Here is a 21,723-nt window from a genome sequence, read left to right as displayed (position 1 = left end):
TAGCGAAGAAAGTCAACATAACTAGACATACTAAGAGATCCTTAACTCTGCCATCTATGTTGTCAGTATTAAACTTTTTTTTTTAAATTTATTTTCCGCTATTTTACTGGTAAATTAATTGACTGTTTTTGAGGTGAACATTTAGAAATATTAGACAGAGGCTTACATTAGTATTTGAGCCATTGAAAACTTTCATGGAGTTTTATGAAGCTTGAACATCTGGTTCTTCATGATGAATAGACAACAACAAAGACATCTTTTGAACAGTTCAAATACTGTTTAGCAGGTTATTTTCACAAGTGTTAAATTGGTGGAATTTGTTTTGGCGATTTTTTTCTATCCACAAAAATAAGCAAAAATGTACACCCCACAAAAATAATCTGCTAAACGATATCTACTCAATAAGTTTATTTCAATTAAAAGATAACATCCTTCAGTTATAATCTGCATTGAAATATCATTCCATATTATGGTTTTATTTATATTATTCTAAATACTGCATAATAACCTATTTTATTACACTTCATGTCAAAATGCCAGATTTTGATTGGCTAATACGAGGGTGTCAATTTACTTTATTACCCTTCATCTAGACACTTGATCAAGTGTGCGCTTTATTAAATACGGATGGTTATGTACAAGATGTCTTTAAATTTAAATTTAATCTACAGTAATAACAAAACATTCAGTATAATAAATTAAATAACACATAGCTGAGAGGGTGATAGAGCAGATTGGAACCCCTTGAAAAGGCATTGTCAACCTTGGGTTCGCCGCGGTTGACAATGTTTTCTTGGGGTTTCAATCTGCTCTATCACCCTCTCAGCTATGTGTTATTTATATAATATTGTATTACATTCCATGCAAACAATCTATAACACAAAAACAATGGAAAGAGATTAATTTATAATTATATTGAATAATTTTTTGTAGATTTTAGGAAATGCTGCATTAAGACAGATTTTGGGTCATGACACTGTGTTAGTTCTTACACTTTTCATACAGTACAGAAAGTATGAGGTATGGCAATTTATTTACAGGTAAAAGAATTTTGTGCTTGATAATTGTTTTATTTTGTTTCATTTGTGGTATGTTTTTTTTCCTTTGTAAGTGGATGTGAAAGGCCATATCTCTTTTATCACTTCATCATTACATCATTATATTCATTATTGTATACTAAATATTGTGTGGCAAATATTTAATGTACAGTCATTGGACAAAAGTGAGTTCCCAGTCCCAAAAAGTCCTTTCATTTCAACTAAAATCAATATTTTTCAAAAAATTATTACGAAGTAACTGTATGAGCGATTTTTATAAAAAAGATACCTAAAGATGTAAAAATTTCTGAAGTTTTATTGTGTAACTAAGAAAAAAAATGTTAAAACCAATTTTTCTTATTCTTCTAACACCCAAATTTTTTTTTAATACTTTTTATAAGGTAACAGGATGAACAGTTTTTCTTTGCCCAGAGTATAATTTTGTGCAAATATTGGTATTACAAAAGAAAGATAGACCTTATTAGTTGCTTTTAGTATTAAGTAAACAATTGATATTTTTTTTATTTCAGTCTGCAAATCAGTATATTGTAAAGTTGTCCATATTGGATGATGAACTAGCTCTTACAGTGAGTTGAAGTAATTTTTAACAATAATGCTGCATGCTTATTTTTGACAAATCCTGCTTAGTGCCCATCATATATACAATTTTCAACAAAAAAAATCATGTCTAAGTATTGAAATAATTTGATATAAAAAAATATGTAAAGTCAAGAGATATATTCTTGTGAAAATTTTTGGTGGAGATGAAAATATTAATTATAAATACACATGTATCATTAATGTCATGGACAAATGATGGTGGTTCATTCCACCAGATTTACATTTTAGTAAATTGCTATTGAAATACTTTAAAGGAAAATTTCATAAACATATTTGAATTATTTTTTTTTGTCTTTCAGGGATATGCACAAGTGGTCCATAATGCATTGTTTGATTTCAATAGGTATGTAAATTATTAGATAGTTTTTGGCTAGTCTTTTTATGTACCTCCTAGTCATATAGATCCTCATAAATTATCAATACATTCAAGTTTTTTCAAATATCTGGTTTTGAGTCCCTGAAGAAGGTAAATAAAAAAAGTGCATTTGACACACAATATTTATAAAGTATTTTGATATATACTTGGTAAAATCATTGACTTTGCCATTAACCAATTTTGAAAGGGGAACATATGGTTTTGCCTCCTTTATATTATGAATTTAATAATATAGCAATAAAACTGATGTATAACATTGCTTTGTATCCAGTTTTTGTCTTGTCTAGACGTAGTGATAAATGCAAGTCGTAGGTATGCTGTTTCTAGTGTCAACAATGTATTGATATGTGAGTAGGTCAGTTTATGGGAAACCAACAGTATAAACATTGACATATCTCATTTCCATGGAGATTATATGACTCTGTGCCCTCGGTCATGTTCTATTGACATTGAAACTTTTTTTTAGTTTAGATGTATAAGTTTGTGGTAAGGTTAGGTAAAGGGGAACTATTATTGGAGGGCCAGTGATATATGGCTCATCTCATTTCCATGGAGAGTGTTTTTTCTCCCCCTTATTCAGTCATGGTTCATACTTTGAATGTGTTGTATTATTGACATGTAAAAAGTTAAATAACAAAAAAATTTACTCAGAAAAAAGTCCCTATCCAAACATTTTTATACGCCCGTCAAAATTTCGACGGGACGTATTATGGTATACACATGTCCGGTGTCTGTCCGTCCGTCTGTCTGTCCGTTTGTCCGGCTCCGTAACTTGAGAAAGACTTATCCAAATTTCATGAAACTTAATATGGTTGTTTCTTATGATGGTCAAATGATCTGTATACTTTTTGGTGAAAATTAGATTTAAACTTTTTGATTTACGGCACTTTGTAACTAAAACAGTAGTGTGTTTTTTTCACATGCCGCACTGTATTAAAAATGATTCTTGATTATGGCTTAAAACTTAAAACACTTCTTAGTTATATTAATCTGAATATCTGTATACTTTTTGGTGATGATTCAAAATTTCATTTTTGAGTTATTGAGTATTTTGTAAAAAAGGGGGAGGTTTTTTTTACATGTCGCGCCATATCTCAAAATCGATTTATGATTATTGCTACAAACTTTACACATGTCTTTGTTATATTAATCTTAAGATCTGTATACTTTTTGATGATGATTCAAAATTTCATTTTTGAGTGACTGAGTATTTTGTAAAAAAGGGGGAGGTTTTTTTTACATGTTGTGCCGTATATCTGTGTCCCATGGACACATTACTCATTTATTTTCAGTAATAGATTTTCCATAAAATCACATAATAAAAAAACTCAAGAAACCCAATGACAAGTAAATGGTTTTCTTTACTCCTTAAAACTATGATACAAAGTTAATCAGTTAGAATGGAGCACTGAGCATCAAGTTGAATCAGAATGGAACTTTCTTGTTTACAATATGTGCTAACAACATAATGTTCTAGTGTTATTATGTTGTCCAAACTTCATGTTCTGTTGTTCCATCAGGAAATTGATGGAAAGATGGAAAGAGAATAATTTATATTTTCTTTTGCTGTTCACTGGCTGTAACAAGTACTTGGATCCTTTATTTGTTTGTTAGTGCACTTTTATTCCTGTTTTCCATTATATATACCTAAATATTATCATAACCAATTTTATTCATAAGATAAACTGAACTTTGCCAAGTTTGTAGCACTATTGTTCAGACAAATATAACCTTTAGACTCATTATTTTTTAAACAAACACATCTGAGTTCTTTTAGTCCATCCTCTTCTTCGCTAACAAGTACTTTACTTTCCTGTCCATCTTTTGATATTACTATTATTCTGCGAGCGTAATAGTCTACTACTATGGCATTACCATAGGTATCTATACAAAGTCCTGCTGGTCCTTCTAAATCCTGGTCAAATGTCCAGATCTGTTGACCAGATTCATCAAAACAGGATACTGTTTTGCCTTCAAAATCACTAAAGATAACTCTGTCATCACGGTAAACAAGGTATTCTGGTCCTGATGTACTCACGATTTCTATTGTCTTAAGTGTATTTCCATCCAAGTCTATGATACAGATTTCATCTTTACCCAAACCTACAGCCAAAGAATTATTTGAGAAAGATAGTCCATTACATGGTTTGTCAAATGGGATAACTTTGGTAACTTTTTCATTCTCCATGTTGAAGAACTTTATGACTTTCTTTTGAGGAAAAGTTAGTGCAATAGTGTCTTGATTGATCTGTGTGGTACTCCAGGCTTCATCAGGTATAGGTAACTTTTTAATAAATTTGCCATCGGCAGTAAGTAGGTTAACATAACCGATTCCTTCACCGAGTATAACTCTTCCATCCATAAGACAAATGGTCTCACATATACATGTGATTATGTTCAGCTTTATCTGTTCCTCGATATTCATTTTCATCTTGTTTATGTAAGATGCCATGACCTAAACATACAAAAATAGGTTATTTTTAAAACTCTTGTAACTAGGTCTTCATGGTTTAGATTTAATTGTTGCTATGAAATATAACTACAAGTTAAAGATATTGAAAAAGCCCCCTCCCCTGCCCAACACACTCCCTCTGAACGTCACCTTAGAGACAATGTTTTATATGGTACCAGGGACAGATTTAGGCAGGGCAAGGTGGGCATGCACTCCCCCTCAAATTTGCAAAGTATGGATTGTCCTAAGCTTAATAAAAGTATCTGTTGAGGCTACCATATTAATGTTGTTGCATTCCATCTGTTTAATGGTTTACTTTTATAAATTGTTATTTGGATGGAGAGTTGTCTCATTGGCACTCACACCACATCTTCCTATATCTAAGTATATTTATAAAACAGTTAAACATGTTAAACAGAATCAACGTGATTACAAATCAACTGATGGATGGTTTCTTTTAGTTCTATAAATATACTTCAAAAGAAGGTTTCGAACGCGGTGAGGCATTTGACGACAAATATTATAGGCTGTTTTTAAAGTAAAGGCAATTGTTACATTGTGGTTTCATAAACATTTTTGTGATAATCGAAGTTCAAAAACATCCTTAACTCACTTTCCCACAAAGTACATGAAAGTGCCCTACCCGAGGTTGGGTTGGTTATTTCATCATTGCACGGTCAAGGAAACAGTCCAGGTTAGATTTTTTCTCAATGAAAGATAGAAATACTGGTTCAAGTGAAAGGATAGTTTACTATTTTTTATCATTATTTAATATTTCTGTGTATATATGTTTTTCTTACTTGCAACCGCAAAATTTTGCCAAAGTATGCATACACGTTCAAGGTATTATGGTGATTTTAGATTGTTGTCAGTGGTGGATTTAGGCAGTTTTAGCTTCAAACTTTTTTAGGCCATTGTAGAACAGATTTCATATTCACCAGTTTTGTTTTAATTCTGATTCTTAAAAAATCCAAGTTCAAAAGTTTAAAAAGGAATTATGTTTAAAATGTGCTTTGCCAGGAATATTTTAACACTCATCCAGCCAAAACAGCCAGGGTTTTTGTGGACTTATGCAAAATTTTGGCTTATGATCTCTTTACAGTTTATTGGTTGATGCCTCCACATCATTATAGGAGGCTGTATGAAGACCTAAAGTTGATTAAATCCATATCAATTGAACTTTGATTGATAGAAGTCACATTGGCTATCATAATACATTAATCTTCTTATGAACTTAGGTGAAATTAAAAAAATCAAAAATTTAAAATTGATACTATAAGTCAGAAGTTCACTAATGCAGAAACAATTAAGCTTAAAATATTGATAGGTTATGGAGCCTTATCCTTTCTGAGATACTGTTAAATGCACACAATAATTTCTGAATTTACAGTATTTAATTTAATTTTAAAAAACAGAGGGGAAAATGCTGACCTGGACTTATACATTGCATTGGTATTTTTTCTGCCTCAAATTAAAGGAAAAGAAATCTAGGATCTGCTTAAATTGTGGTAACTGAGCTATTGAAGTCTTATAAGAAATTAAAAAAATGGTGTTATGTGGCAAAATATTTTACCCTGTATTGAAAAGAAAAAAACAAGACGTCTGAAACAATGGATTATACTATATGACAATTCAATGTAAGCTGCATAATCATAAAATATCCAATTACATAGAATCAATGGGAAAGTACTATTATTTTGTAAATAACAAAACATTCTTGTTATCAATCATCAAGAATCATTAGGTAAATGTCTTTATTGTCCAAATAAAATGACCGGGTATTTTTCTATCAACCACATACCTTTCATTGAATAAAATGTAACTTCAGCTTTAGAATTTAGATGTATAAAAGATTTTTTATTTCAAAATGTCAGCTTACAAGGTCATACTTGTTTATAAATAACAGGTAAACATTTAAATGACTAGAATTATTTGATGATATATTGATCGATTGATATTGACTTTGTTGAGAGTTTTGAATTATTTTTTGCCATTATTTTGTATATTGATTTTGATATTACAAGGATAAAACTTTTAACAGATATTCATTGTCATAGATTTACAATGTTTTTTTTTTCTTTTTATACACTCATTCATTTATTCAGTTAAATAATTTCATTGTTCAAACTATATATATACATTATAACAAAGTGATTGGATAAAGGCAAATCCTTTCCTATTATCCAGCAGATGTTATGATATGCAAATAACTTCGTAAGAATTTGAAATAAAAAAACTTAGTTGAACTGAGGCCATTTAATACTGGTAGCTATATATAGTCTATTTGCCAATTCTGTAATTGGTCCGAGGAGTAATCGTTGTTTGGTTTTTGTTGTCTACAAATATAAGCCCTAGTGTGAACAATGTGTAACTTGCAATTTTTTTTCATACACTGTCCTGTTTTATTTCTTGATATATTATGCATGAAATATAAAGTTACGGGATGAAATTACAGGTTAAAAATATTTTGCTGCAGAATCTTTATATATAGTAGTAATTTGGTACAGGTTAAAAAAGGCAAAAAATTGGTATGTCTGAAGCTGTGAAACTGAATTTCAGACCCCCTTAACATAGAGTTGTCCATATTTTGAAATTAAAGGTGGTAGACTTTTCTATAATTTTGATATTACTGGTAATTAATTGTCCCGATAGAAGTACACTACACTGTGAAAATCTTTTTGAGATAGAGCAGGTGCAATTTTTTTTAATTTGAGTTTTATTATCCAAAAGCATTGCATTACAAAATAACTGTGTTCAGGGGCCAATTGACTCAGTGATTAGAGATCCATTTGTATGAGTTTTCTATCTTAGGAGGGACATAAGATTTCAACAAGAGTTAATTAAGAACTAGACATGCAAGAGAAAAGACCATTTTTTAAGGAGGGTAATCTTTAATTTTTGCAGATATTTAAATCTTTTATGAGTTTTTCTTAAAGCTATTGAACCGAATTATTTTGCATTTAAAATAAGTTAAAACACCATCTGATTGAGGGGAATGAGTAGAGAGTGAAATAGTGGACAGACAGTAACAAAAACGTAAGTCCCAAGATAATTTTGTTACTTCTGCAGGAGTTTTGCTGTACGGAACATAGAGCCACAAGGAGGATGGTTTTCAGCATTAGCCTCAATGGTGGGTATATAATTCTATTTTACTCTGTGAACAGTGGGTATGCTTAAATATTCTATTTTACTTAGTTTCAAATAATGCTTCAACACAACTACAAATTTTTGCTGCTATTTGTTATTTATAATTTGAATTACTAACTAGTGAAAGAAAATGTTCAATAGCCATATGATAGCAGGGCAGAATAGGTTTAACTAAACATCATATAAAATGCAATTTTATACAAGTTATTTTTATATTACTAGCAGTTTAATTTTGAGCTTGGACATAATCAAATGTGCTATTAATAGCAACAACAACACAAAACATAATTTTAAATTTAAATCTATTTTAAGTGGGTTTTTTTCATTAAAAAGAAGGAGGAACCAGTATTAATATTGTTGAACATTTCTGTTATCACTGAAAATAGATAATATTTTTGATATTTGATCTAATTTATACCAAAGAATTGTATATTTAAACATACAATTCCTTGTTTATATGTACAATCTTTGTCAAACATCAATTTTTAAACATTAATTATCTCCCTTTGATTTATTTTCAAAAAAAGGAATAAATTGAATTTTCAAGTCAAAACCTCAAAAATAATTGTATTAATTACTTTAAAATATCTCTATTTTATAGAAAAATATAACTTTCTAAAGTTTGTAGTTATTTTTTAAAGTTTTTAGCTAGTTGTTAGTTTATTCTCCACCTATTTCAGTAAGATATGTGCTAAGTATAGATAATATTTTCAAACATTTGCTGATTTGTAATGGCCTTCCTGGTTTATACATAATGATGAATAGGGTAATCATGTGACTGCATGAGACATGTCTCCTTCTAACTTGTTACGCAGAAGGCATGTTCCCCATCTGAATAACCAAGGAAACATTACAAAGTGCAGCACTTCTTAATAAACTAATTTTAAAGTCTTCAGCCCATTTCCCTTAACTAGTTGAAAAAAATCTTATAGCTTATTCTATGCTTAGCAACTTTACACTATTATATATTTCCATAGTAAACTATCCACTTGACTGAGTTGAATAGTTTGAATAGAAATTACAATATGCAAACAAATTGTTTTTAAGGTACACTTGCTGCACAATTGTGGTAAAATATAATTATATTTTAAAACATTTATTTTAGGTTGGCAACATGTTTGTAGCAGATGAAAAGCAAATTGCTGCAGTTAGGTAAGACAAAAAGAATGTGTTTCAGGGTTTCTTGATAAAAAAAAATATAGGGTCAGTCGGTTAAGAACAATTATGTTGCTTGTTATCTTGAAGGAAGTACATGTAAGTTAAGAAAGCAGTTTAAACCATTGATATGAAAATGATTATTTTAGGACTGAGAAATCTAATAAAATTAGCGTCAAGGTCAGACCTAGATATAATGGGCTGTCAGGAAATCATAAACACTGAAACTGTCCACACAAAACAGGAAGGTGATTCTGAATGTTATTTGAATGTCACATCAAAGGGATCTGATACTTTTAAGATTAGGATACTGTTCAAGCATTATCAAAAGAGCAAAAGTATGTTGGAACCTAATCATTGAGATGAAATATTCCCTGCCGAATTTGTGTACAATGTTTATTTCCTGTTTGTCAACATCTTTCACACATTATTTTTTATATGTTAAAACATATAAATTATAGATGTACATGTATATGAAATATCTTATAACAGATTGTCCATAAATAATTGTATTTATTGCAGGTCAAATGACTCAATATTACTGGCATTGTATGAAGCTATTCATCTCAACAGAAATTTCATTACAGCTCTTACTCATGTAAGTTAATCATAGATCAGACAATAGTTGATGTCAGTTTTGGTGAACTGATCACATTACTTATTTTTAGAACAATCTGACATCCTTTGTAAATTATGATCTCTAAAGATAATTTTCATTTGTGTAACTAAATCAAATAGTTTCTGGAGTTGGAAAAGCAAGTGTAGATATAAATTTTTGAAATGCAAAATTTATCATCTATCAGATCAGTTCAGGAATTGTATTATATTATCCTAGCCTTTTGGGTAATGATCCCAATGACAATGACATTTGAGCAAACTGAGAGACCCTGTAGGTTGAACAACTGTTCATTGTACCAGCTTTGAAATATAATTACAGTTCTGTTGCAGCATATAATTATTCTAAACAATTTAACTTCAAAGTCCTTGAAATATTGCTGTACTATTTATCTATTGTTTTCCTCTTTCAGACTCATACCCCATCAACACCTGCCACACCCCCATCATCACCTGTACTCTCACCTGGAAATCCTTTACTCAATCAAGGTAGGTTGTTATATCTATTATAATCAAGAATTCCATTATGCAAAAAGTTCTTAATTAGTGTAGTAAAAGTCATATGAAAGTTTTAGACATTTAAAGAATAGGAACTTAACATGGTTGCTGAACCTTCAATGTATATTACCTTTCAGTATCTAAAGCATTCTGGGTAGTCTTTAAAATATGTTCACCTAAATGTTGGGATTGGGTATATTCATTACAGTATTTATAAAGGATTTCTGAGTGTTCAGTGAGTTGTGTCTAAAAAATTAGATATATTTTGTACTGTAAATTCAGAAATTATTGTATGCATTTATTATTGCGATTTTGTCATTTTAGACTTGAATGCGATTTTAATTTTTTTCGATAATCAGAAGAATCCTGTTTGATTCATATAAAAAAATTCCAAATGCAAGTTTTTATTATTGGGATGACAACCCTGTTGCATTTTTCGCAATAATTTCTGAAGTTATAGTATTCAGTTTTTATTCAGTTTAAATCATTTAATAAATTGGAACTACATATTTTTATGAAGAGATGGTTTAAAATGTATAAGAAATTGCTAAATATATGATCTTTGTTTTTCCGATCTTTTACCTTTTTTTATTGAATATCTCTTTATCTTTTTAGTGCCCAAAACAGATCCTGCATTGTTAGAACCAACATGTCAGCCCACAAATTTACTGGTTACATTCCTGGAATATAGTTCTGTAGTCCTCCAAGATACCAAAGGTCAGAATTACTTATTTAGACTTCATTTTATTTGATTTTCAGTGATATCAGAACGTGTCAACAATAAAAAAAACTTTTCAACATACTTGCTGGCTGGCAAATCATTCCACAATATGTTGCAGTAGAAATAGCGCTCTTTAAATGGCCTGAGTATGTTTCCCCCAGTGTTTATAAATGGTATTTTGAATGCTTCTTCCTGAAAATTACCCCTAGCATCAACACACTATATGCAAGTGTCTGGACCATCAGACTTTAAGCTTATCATTAATACTTAGTATTAGATGCATAACAGAATAAAAAACTTCACATTTGTCAACCTAAGAAGCCATAAAAAAAACCACAAAATATGCTTGCCAGAGGAGCAAAAACCTTAAATGTCAATTGTGATTTACCTTACATACTTTGGCCGCCACTAAATTTACTCAGACTGAATCATTCCAAAGTTCATGAAAGAGTCATTGTGCCAGTTATTTTACCTCAAACTCTTATCTTAACACTATCATTAATATTTCCTGTATTTCATTATTGTTACAGTTATCACACTTCTCATATTAAAGATTCTATTTGAAGTACCATCTGTCCAAAAGTGCATCAGCCATTGTTTACCATAAGCAAATACAAAAATTCCTTCCAAATTATGTAACATTAATGCAAATGGAATGCCAAAGAATATAAATAGAAAAGTATCTTTAAGTGCTTGTGTCATGATCTTTTTATTTGATTTTTTCTTCATTGCAGATGAAACACAACACAACAATGCCAAACTATGTTTAATTATTTTAACTTGTATATCTGAGGTAAGTTAGGGTATAGTTTAAAATCATAATAGAAAATAATCCTTGGTCTAATATATAAAATACCAAAATATGGGTTTATTTTATTATGAATTTACCATGTATGATGTATATGAAAATTTGACGATAATTAATATGTTGAAAAGTGATGTCAACATTTGAGGCTACAGAATAGATTAAAAAAACTAAAGATTAACGAATAGATTTATCTAAATTTTTAAGATCTTATTGAAGATTTCTTGAGTAAAATCAGCATCATCCAGGGGCCAACTATTTGTAGCAAATTTCAGTTGTAAAGTATCTTCAAATATCCCCATTCACCACAATTATTTCTATGACAGCATAAACAGACTGTATGTCATGTTAAACTATTAATCTTACAATATTGTTTTTTAGGACCAGTATGCTAATTCACTGATGCATGACATCAATATGAACTTCAGAGTTCCTTTACACAGAATGGTATGTTATTTAATAATGGTTTATAATAGTTTTCTGTACACATGTAAAATTGAGAATGGAAATGGGGAATATGTCAAAGAGACAACAAACTGACCAAAGAGCAGACAACAGCCGAAGGCCACCAATGTGCATTCAACACAGTGAGAAAATTTTATAGACCCTTGAATGACAAAATGTAAAACAATTCAAAAGAGAAAACCAGCAGACTGATTTAAAGCTCCTAAATGATAGTTGATATAATAAGTATTAATAATTAAAGTTATTTGAATCAATACATCAAGATAATTAAAGTGACTGTTCCTTCAAATCAAGGATACAACTTGTGGTCTAAAATTACATCCATACAAAAAGTTTGAAAATTTATTAACAATGTATGATGATTTGGAAACATATTTAAAAGAATCACTATTATCAAAATTATTTTTATTATGTTGAATAGCTTCATATGATTTGACTTCTTTGTAGCCCATGAGACATAGGAAAATGAAAGTAGAGAAGGATATTTCATCAAGACCATTAGTATGTGCAGTATTAGGTTAGTTTACTGTAGGTTCATTATGTCTGCTTCATAAAAACATTGACATTCATTTATATTTTCAATGTATTGCATTGCCAATTGATTCTTCAAGTTGAAGTCTTCTTTAACTTGGTTTCTTTCCTCTATACTAACACCAATAGAATCTTTAAATCTATACTAAAATGGTTTTATGTCCATGTTCCTTGTTTACGATGGGGTGGGTCTTGTTGGCAATTTAACCACATATCTTACGTTTGATAGGATCATGCTAATGATGAAAAAAAGTGAAATGAATAAGTCCTTGACATTGTTTGGAACTGCAATTAGTGGAAAGTTCAGTATTTTGTTATAACTATATGTGTAAAAAAAAAAAGATGGTATAATTTAATCAATTTTGAAATGACATCAGAAGAGATCATAGAAAATTTTCAGAAAATGATCCAACCTCAGAACTCAGACTAATTCATTAATTTACAGTTGATCAGAAACAATGATTTTATGGTGCACGAAATCAGTTGTTATACTTTAAACTTTGAACATGTGTTATCCCCTTTCCTTCCCATTTTATTAAAGTATATAGTATAACATCTTTTTTAATTTTATATTTCAGATTTAATGGTTGAATTTATAATGAGTCACATGATGAAAACATTTCCATTAGAATTATATCTGTAAGTAATAAAGTCACTTTTCCTCTTTTCTTGAATACACATTAAATTTTTTGCAAATGGACTACAAGCAATCAACTTCTAGTCAATATGAAATGCTTTGGAAAACAACTAGGGCAATTTTAAGAAGGTCATATTGTCATAATAGCTCTAATTTCACATAGAGAAGTCCTTGACAGTTTTCTTGCATCTCTTTTATTATGTATGTATTATGGATAATTTGTGCATGTTAATGCAAGTGCATAAAAATTCTATAATCTTGTAATGGAAAATAAATTACTCATCACTTGCATTTTAAATCAGTAAAAAAAAAATTAAATAGCAAATGATTTTTTAAGCAGTCAGATGCGATTTTTTTAGTTTATTTAGTGCCAGTTTGACTCTAAGTTTGGTATAGAGTTGATTGTTGTATTGATATGTTTGTTTGTATTGACAGAAAATGTTTAGGGATTACACATAGGGTGCTGTGTTACCAGAAGAAATGTAGAGTCAGAATTCAGTATCCATGGAAAGAGTTATGGACTGGTAAGATATTTTGTTTACCTCTATGGTATTGACAATATAATGTTTTATAGGAGGAATCCTTCAAATTCTTCAAATGTGATGTCTGCTTGAACTATTTTTCATATGTTTTAATTTTTAATGAAGATTACCAGTTTAGAAAAGGTAAGAAAAAAAATGCATATACAAACAACACTACACACAACAGTTATGAAATTCTTCTGTGCACTTTATATTAAGTTTAACAATTGAATTGGACAGGGAGAAATAACTCTGTCTGTCCCGCAAATCTTTTTTCCCTTTTTTTTCGTCACTCAAATTATATTAAAGTTTTCAGCACTTTTTTCGTCATGCTTGAAGATATTGATTAAAAAATCGGTATATAGTTTTATCATGACAAATTACAAATTATCAAGTTCAAATTCTGCTCCAGTCTAATGATTTTATGAAGAGTTATCGTCCTTAGACTTAGAAAAATTTACTTAAATATACTTCTCTTTTTCTATAGAAAATTAAAGATTTATACAAAACAATCAATTAGTGATAACAATGATCAATATAAAGTAAAGGAAAACACAGATAACTGTTCCTTGACACTATATACACATGTACTATCTCTGCAGTCAATTTAGAAATTCTTCTTTGATTTTACAGCTTTGATTAACTTACTGAAGTTCATTCTGTCAAATGAAGGCAGTCTGGTAAAGAGACAGAACAATATATTCCATCTGAGTTCTAAGGTAAATATGTTTGAATCTAATTGATAATTCATCCCAGCCTAAGATTATTATTCAATATTACAAACTTTGTAGGAGCATTTGTCCAGCCCTTCCATGTCTTTGATATTCATCTTTTATCCATGAAATTCCTTGTAGACCAAATGTGAAATAATTCAAGTGCAAGCAAACAGTATAAAGTAAGTAGATGTGATATGATTGTCAATAAGACAATTGTCCACAAGAGTTCAAATAAAGTGGATGTAAGCAATTATATACAAATATACAGTCTTAAACAATGAGAGAAACAGAATACTTTCCTAGTTCTTTCTTATTTCACCTTTTGTCATAATATAACTTGTATGATATTGGTTACTGGACTTAAAGAATCCAGCTGTCTATTTATATTCTTTTTTTGTTTTTTTTTCAAAATTTTATTCAAAGTACAGCCATTGTGTAGTAATTTATGTTTTGTTCCATTACAGATAATGAATATTTTTAACACCTTCATCACATATGGAGACACATTTCTGCCAAACCCAAACAGCTATGATGAACTGTATTATGAAATTATAAGAATGCATCAAGTATTTGATAATATTTATTCAATGGGTGAGTTTTTCTGATAAAATATGAGCTTATTTCACGGAATGAGTATGCTGATCACCTCTGTTACAACTAAATAAAGTATAAAAATGAAGTATGGAATCATAAGAATAAACATCTGCATAGAGTAAATAAATATTGTATCATGCGAGATTCAGCAGTAGAATCTTTTTAATTATTCCATAATGTCTAAAAGAGAAAATTCAATGACAGCAATAAAATTTGGTGTCATTACTCAATTTTTAAGGAGCAAGAACAAGAAACCTCAATTGATTATCAACTGGTCCAGGAAAGTTCTGTTAGTTAAAATAACTTAGTTAAAATACCTGTTAGTTAAAATAACTGTTAGTTAAACTACCTGTTAGTTAAAATAACTGTTATTTAAAATACCTGTTAGTTAAAACAACTGTTAGTTAGAACAACTGTTAGTTAAAATAAGAGAAACTGTCAATTACCCTCTTCTCAAAGAAGCTCATTAGATTACCTCCCTTTGAATTGATCTTCTGGTCTTCCCCTTTTCATTGGATCACCTTTGGGACCCATTGCTATTCTTATGTTACATTGTACAGACGTTTATTACATTCCTTTTAGTTAAGGATCAAGTCAGCTCATGTAACAAACACCTGTAACTAGAAGAACAAGTTACTGTCCCAAAAGAAGTGTGATTTCTATGATGATGAAAATAATTGACAGGAATAGGGGAGGGGGGAAGGGGAGCGTCAACAGGTGGGCTATTTCCTAAAATAAATGTAGGCGTTTGGAATAGAAGGCACATTTATTTTACCCCTGCCATTCATAAAATTTTAGTTGATTATTTTATATATTTGTTAAGGCTAACTGCCTAAAATAACCACTGTTGATCAAATTTTAATAAAAATACTTTCAAACCCCCATTACAATCAATGTATTAAGAATATGGCATATGTCATATGTCACCTTACTATATGAGTTTAGATGATTAGCTATCAAACAGCACTGTTTGAGTTGAACTGTTAAGGTTTTGTAATTTTACCAATGTGAATTTGAAACTGAATGATAATATTTATTTCCCTTGTTATAGCTCTTCGTTACACAACCAATGATGGTGAGAGTAAAGATTCTGCTGCTAGACTGACAAATCATCTAGTTAATATAAGGTAGGTTAAAATACTTATAGGTTATATTTTATTTACTAAAGTGAACCAACATATTTGTGTCAAGTCAAGCACTTTCTAGCCAGTTATAGGGCATTTATTTTTGTGATTTTATACTAACCAGTTGTATATTTACAGGGCCATTGTCAATCACTTCACTCCAAAAGTAGATGCCTGGTCTGCAGCCAAACAATTGTCTTCCTTAACTGAAGAACAGGTATGTTATTATTCAGGTCTAACAACTTGTGTACATAATTTATTGGGCCTAATATACTGACGTCCTTATTAATATGCCAGAAGCATTACAGGGAAACTAGCTCTGAATAAAATATATGGCCAAACAAAATTGCATGATCAAGAAAAATCCTTTTGCCGGTTCAATTTTTGACAAACCTAAATACATATCCAGATATTTGAATTTTCTGCCACAGGAATAAGGGAGATAACTCCAAATGCTACATGAGAAGCAAGAACAGCTTACAATTTTTGTAATTCTAAATGTAAGTTCCAGGATGTGTGTGATAGTAACAGGATAATCACAAAACTCACAATTTTTGTAAGTTTGAATGTAAGTTCCAGGATGTGTGTGTTAGTAACAGGATAATCACAAAAATCATTGATAATATTTTTGTTATTTTCACAGGGATTTTTGAAAATATATTGCTATATTTCATATCAATCATTTACCTATAATTGTTGTCTGATAAATGCATGAAATTGAATTAGGTACCCCGGTTTTTTTCAATGAAAATATCTGAGAATCTGAGAACTTATTTAATATTAAATAACATTAAAACTTTATTTCTACATAATTTTCATTCAAATTGCATTGAAAATTAGTGTAAAATATTTTATTTAGGATTACCTCATTTATAGTCTCTAATTTAAGTTACCAAAATAAATTTAAATTTTGGTATAAAACTTCTTTTATTGAACATTTGGACATCATAAGAATCTAGTAAGCACATTCTAGTACTGTCTACTTTATGTTTGCAGGTGTTAGAAGTAGTTAGAGCTAACTATGATACCTTGACATTGAAACTACAGGACAACTTAGATCAGTTTGATAGATATTCAGAGAAACCAAGAGAAATGGGATACTTTACACAGCTGGTAACTTTCTTGTAGCCAATTCAATTCAGCAATAAAATGCAAAAATTAGAAATTTCCATTTAAGATATCTGGCTCAATATCTTTAATTGTTTTTACATAGGCGATAATGGTAACGTTTTTTCCTGTAGCTCAGTCCATATCGTAAACTTGGATATGTATGATAGCTCGTTTCGAAGCTGTGACATTTTCACATATGTGGTTAAATTTTAGGGGTACGAAGTGAGATTACTTTTTCCGTAAATTAGCAAACCCCGAACATCCTTTTGTGATGCAGCTCCTTGTGGTAAAATATCCCCTTTTTAACACAATAAGTTCTTTGAAAATTTAATACTTTGAACACATTCAATAGCTTCATAGTTTTTACACATTTATTCTATGTTCTTCTACTTTCCTAATCACCACAAATAATTAAGTTCAGTCATTTGTTAAAAATAGAAACATGTCCAATATCACTACACAGAGATTTTTTCTTTACACGTGACTTTTGAGTTCCTCATTTCGAGGCACATTAGGGATGTTGTCCCATCTGCATGTTAAGGGAAAGTATGCATAATTTGATCATATATTTAGGCATTCAGAACATGGAACTGCTTAACGATTTAAAAACAAATGTAACAGTGTTTAATTAAAACTGTATCAATTTGATATACAAATGTATAGAATATAAAAAAGAAGATGTGGTATGATTGCCAATGAGACAACTCTCCACAAGAGTCCAAATGACATAGAAATTCTCAGCTATAGGTCACCATACAGCCTTCAACAATGAGCCAAGCCTATACCACATACTCATTAAAAATGTCATAAATATCAAACACATAGCCATGTGATTTGGATAATCACTACCTGAAAAACATTATTGAAGACTATAAAAGTCAAGATTCAGATTGATGTTCAACTATTAAGGATGTAGGAATGAGATGACTTTAAGGAATTTTTGTCAGATGCTCTGAATCCTTATTTTTTTCCATAACCTCTCAATAATTTTAGCTTATTTCATTTCTTATCTAAAAATGAACTTGACGATAAATTATAAAATTGGAATCCTCATTACAATAGTATGATATGTTATTATGCCCAATTTATAGGCATTGTGTTTTCTGGTCTGTGTATATGTCTATTCGTTCATCCATCAGTTTGTCTGTCCGTTCTTCCCACTCCAGGTTAAAGTTTTTGTTCGGGTAGGTTAAAGTTTTTGGTCCAGGTAGTATTTGATGAAGTTGAAGTCCAATCAACTTGAAACTTAGTACACATGTTCCTTATGATATGATATTTCTGATTTCAATCTAAATTTCAAATTAGAGATTTTACCTCATTTTCACAGTCCACTGAACATAGAAAATGATAGCGTGGATAGGGCAATTGTGTACTTAGGACACATTCTTGTTTTTAAAAATATTCTGTGGACAGCAGTTAAAGAAATAAATATCTGCTCTTTTCTTGTATCTATATTAATCAATTTGTATTTTCTTTTGTAGGTCAGATCAATCACTGTAGAAGTAAGGAAAACAACAAACAGTATCTGGACTACACAGACAGAAGTTCTTCATAGCCTGTCTTCCATTACATGAATTACTGAATTTCAGGAACCAAGCCATATTAATGCAATATAATACCTTCAAATATATGAACACAGCCATAATAATGTATGATTTATTCTGCTAGTCTTTCAGATGTGTTCCTTTTTAAGATAACAAAACTGTAGGCATTAGTTAGTTGTTGGTTATTAGAAGGCGTAAATAATGAACTTTAGCCCTGTCCCTAAAATATTTATGATGTAAAATAGTTGAGAATAGCACAAATCAGAAAGGATAAGATAATTTAAGATCAGATTGTAATTGGTGTGTAAAGTTTGATTGGGATTAGTACAGATATACTAGACTGATACAATTATCTCTTTGATAATATCTGGGTACACAATATCATTGCAAAATGTTGTTGTTTCTCTAAAAGCAATTATGAAGAAAAAAAACAATTTGTTTCTGTCTTCATTTCTTTTTAGATACTTCTGCAACTATACAGGTCACTTCTTTTGACTGAAATGACTTGGATTGCCAAGGTTTATTATTCCAAACATCAGTAGTTTTCTCCATGTTTCTTGAACTTCCCCCACTAATAAAAAATGATAACTATGATGTTACCAAGTTTGATGAAATTGACATCATACGCAAACAATCAAACTTATCATTTGATTTTTTGGAAAATGAAAGTTAAGAAAAAGTTAGATGATGCAGTATAACGTTAACCCCATTTCACTGTTGAAGTTACAAAATAAAAATTTTGGACTGACCAGTTTAAAGAGGACAGGTTATTTAACTTAGTTCACCAGATGTGTACAATGATAACAAGCAAGTTGACCATCCAGTGACACTATTTCCATTAAAAACAATGCATTCATATTTTACTTGTGGCATTTGTCATATAATTAGTTGTCTGTTTGTGTCAGGTTTGATATGTCATAATTGGGTGCTGTCTCATATATGTCTATTCATTTTGCTCATGTCTGTTATCTTTTAACCTTATTTCTGACATTTTAGTGAAGATATCGTGGGAATTTTTTACCTTTCTTACTAATTACTAAGTTTAGTTCATTTTCCTTAGTTTATGTTCCTTAATTACCTGTTTACTGTGGGTTTATAACAAGTTATGTTTTATCATTGTTTCCTGTGCTTGCCAGGGGTAAACAAAAAGTTATTTGTATTAAACAATGTGTGTTATTACAAATATGTAGACAAATTTGATGTAGACATGTGGCATCTATCATATTTATTTTATTTTCTATACATCATGTTCTCAATTATGACCTTACTATGGGATGCTTTTTTACTTCAGTCAGTAATGACCATGCATGGGTAACCCTACAGGGTAATCAAGGCTATTGATCACCCCTGTCCCCATGTAAATATTAACTCAGCTATTGTCTCCAAATTTATAATTCCTTAGTGAGAATTTCACCATATAAATAGTTCCTTAATCAGAATTTCAGACAAAGAGTGAGCAATACTCCATTATTTTGTGAGTATGACATTGTATATTTTTTGTTAACACATGATAATAGATATTTAAAGTAAGAGACCTATTATTATTTATAAAACTTGTTGAATATCAGATGTTGATTGGGATGAGTTTGTGAATTCAAAGTATCATGATATATAAGTGACACAAATCATAAGAATAATTTAAAAGGGTAACTGCAAATTGATATACTAGTCATATGGAAGAACTGATAGTTGAAAATTCTGTTTATTTAGACATTTTGTGATACTTTAATAAATAGTGACGTGATAGATATCACACAATTAAAATGTGCATTTTATATGATGAATGCATTGTTTACATTTATATGCATCATTTTTCTGAAATTATCGTAATAAATATGGCATTTGTGTCCATTGTTTGACAATCACCATAACAAATGCACACAAAAAATTCTGAATTCACAGTGATTGATAGCTAAATGTTTGTATGCTATTGGTTAGTATTGTTTAGATGTATAAATAATCTTATTTATGTTATAATATTGTTGTTATATATATAGGTACCTACTTGTTGTTTGGTTAGAGGATTGATGTTAATATTAAAAGATGCAATGTGTTATTTGGAAATAAATGTCTTTATTACTACACTGTTTTTGAATATAATACCCCATCCACATACATTCATTGAAGACCTATTGGTGACATTCTGCTGTTGTCTGTTCCGTGGTCAGGTTGTTGTCATTTTGGCACATTCCCCTTTTCCATTCTCAATTTTATTTCATGGATTTTAAGATCTCTTAAAATTTTTAAGTAGAAAGAAAAAGAGTAGAAAAATCACAAAAAAGTGGTAATATTTAGAAAGGGATGATATTGCTCAACTCAATTACATGGTCAAGATTAGATTTTTGTGTTAAGGTATTTCTCAGATACTATTTGAAAACTATTTTAGGTTTATGGATTGATTTAAAGGTGTGCATGTCTGTCCAGTAAGATTCATGGTACCCTGACCTCATTTTCATGGATCAGTAGTCGGTAATTATATCTTGATTAGGTCTGTGTCTCAGAAAGTATATATTGTAAATGTACTTGAAGTTAATGAACATATAGAAAGTACATATTGAAGTATTAAACGTCATATCAACATGTATAAAATTATTGAAATTTATGTTATTAAGGGAAAAACCATTAAATTCTGAGGGAGGGGTTATAGTTATTACTGAAAAACATTGAAGAAGAAAAAAAAAATATGATTCAGGGAGAAGAAATTTTTTAATAAGAATTTGTTTTAAAAAAACAACCAAATAATTGATGCTTGTTTGATATGCCTTCTTTTAAGAAGAAAAAAAATCCATAACCCATTTATTTATTGTACATTCATATGAACAGTTTAAAAGGACTCATTACAATACATTATAACTGATGACTTTTTTCGCTGCCCCCTTGTTCCAAATGTTATTTTATTTTTAGTTACGAAAATTTTGAATTAAAATGGAATATGTTTTATATTGTGTCTGGCAAGGGTGGTAAGGGAGTTGATATAGTTGGTAATTCCAGCTGGTCTTAGCAGATGAGGTAAGTTAGTGTTGACTATATGTGTATGGTGAAAAGCACAATTGT

General features: G+C 30.0%; 1 protein-coding gene and 1 non-coding gene across 2 annotated transcripts in view; both read left to right on the top strand.

Annotated features, from left to right (window-relative positions):
• Positions 1-20,751, top strand: part of LOC134716139 (armadillo-like helical domain-containing protein 3) — a 28,219-nt gene extending 7,468 nt beyond the window's left edge. Inside the window, exons 9-27 of the mRNA XM_063578930.1 lie at positions 934-1,020; positions 1,568-1,624; positions 1,958-2,001; positions 7,556-7,616; positions 8,739-8,785; positions 9,311-9,386; positions 9,817-9,892; positions 10,517-10,618; positions 11,357-11,415; positions 11,809-11,874; positions 12,340-12,409; positions 13,002-13,062; positions 13,496-13,584; positions 14,215-14,300; positions 14,762-14,888; positions 15,943-16,018; positions 16,154-16,232; positions 17,012-17,128; positions 18,607-20,751. Of these exons, the coding sequence (XP_063435000.1) occupies positions 934-1,020; positions 1,568-1,624; positions 1,958-2,001; positions 7,556-7,616; positions 8,739-8,785; positions 9,311-9,386; positions 9,817-9,892; positions 10,517-10,618; positions 11,357-11,415; positions 11,809-11,874; positions 12,340-12,409; positions 13,002-13,062; positions 13,496-13,584; positions 14,215-14,300; positions 14,762-14,888; positions 15,943-16,018; positions 16,154-16,232; positions 17,012-17,128; positions 18,607-18,699 (1,473 nt within the window). The 3' untranslated portion in view covers positions 18,700-20,751. The remainder of the gene's footprint in view (positions 1-933; positions 1,021-1,567; positions 1,625-1,957; positions 2,002-7,555; positions 7,617-8,738; positions 8,786-9,310; positions 9,387-9,816; positions 9,893-10,516; positions 10,619-11,356; positions 11,416-11,808; positions 11,875-12,339; positions 12,410-13,001; positions 13,063-13,495; positions 13,585-14,214; positions 14,301-14,761; positions 14,889-15,942; positions 16,019-16,153; positions 16,233-17,011; positions 17,129-18,606) is intronic.
• LOC134717370 (small nucleolar RNA U13) lies at positions 8,365-8,470 on the top strand. The gene has a single exon (XR_010107300.1). It is a non-coding gene; the product is annotated as a small nucleolar RNA U13 (small nucleolar RNA).
• Positions 20,752-21,723: the final 972 nt, after the last annotated feature.

This window comes from Mytilus trossulus, chromosome 4, assembly GCF_036588685.1.
Source record: "Mytilus trossulus isolate FHL-02 chromosome 4, PNRI_Mtr1.1.1.hap1, whole genome shotgun sequence".
NCBI classification, from domain to species: Eukaryota; Metazoa; Mollusca; class Bivalvia; order Mytilida; family Mytilidae; genus Mytilus; species Mytilus trossulus.
The sequence above is the reverse complement of the archived record's forward strand: the minus strand, read 5'-3'. Positions and strand labels throughout refer to the sequence as shown.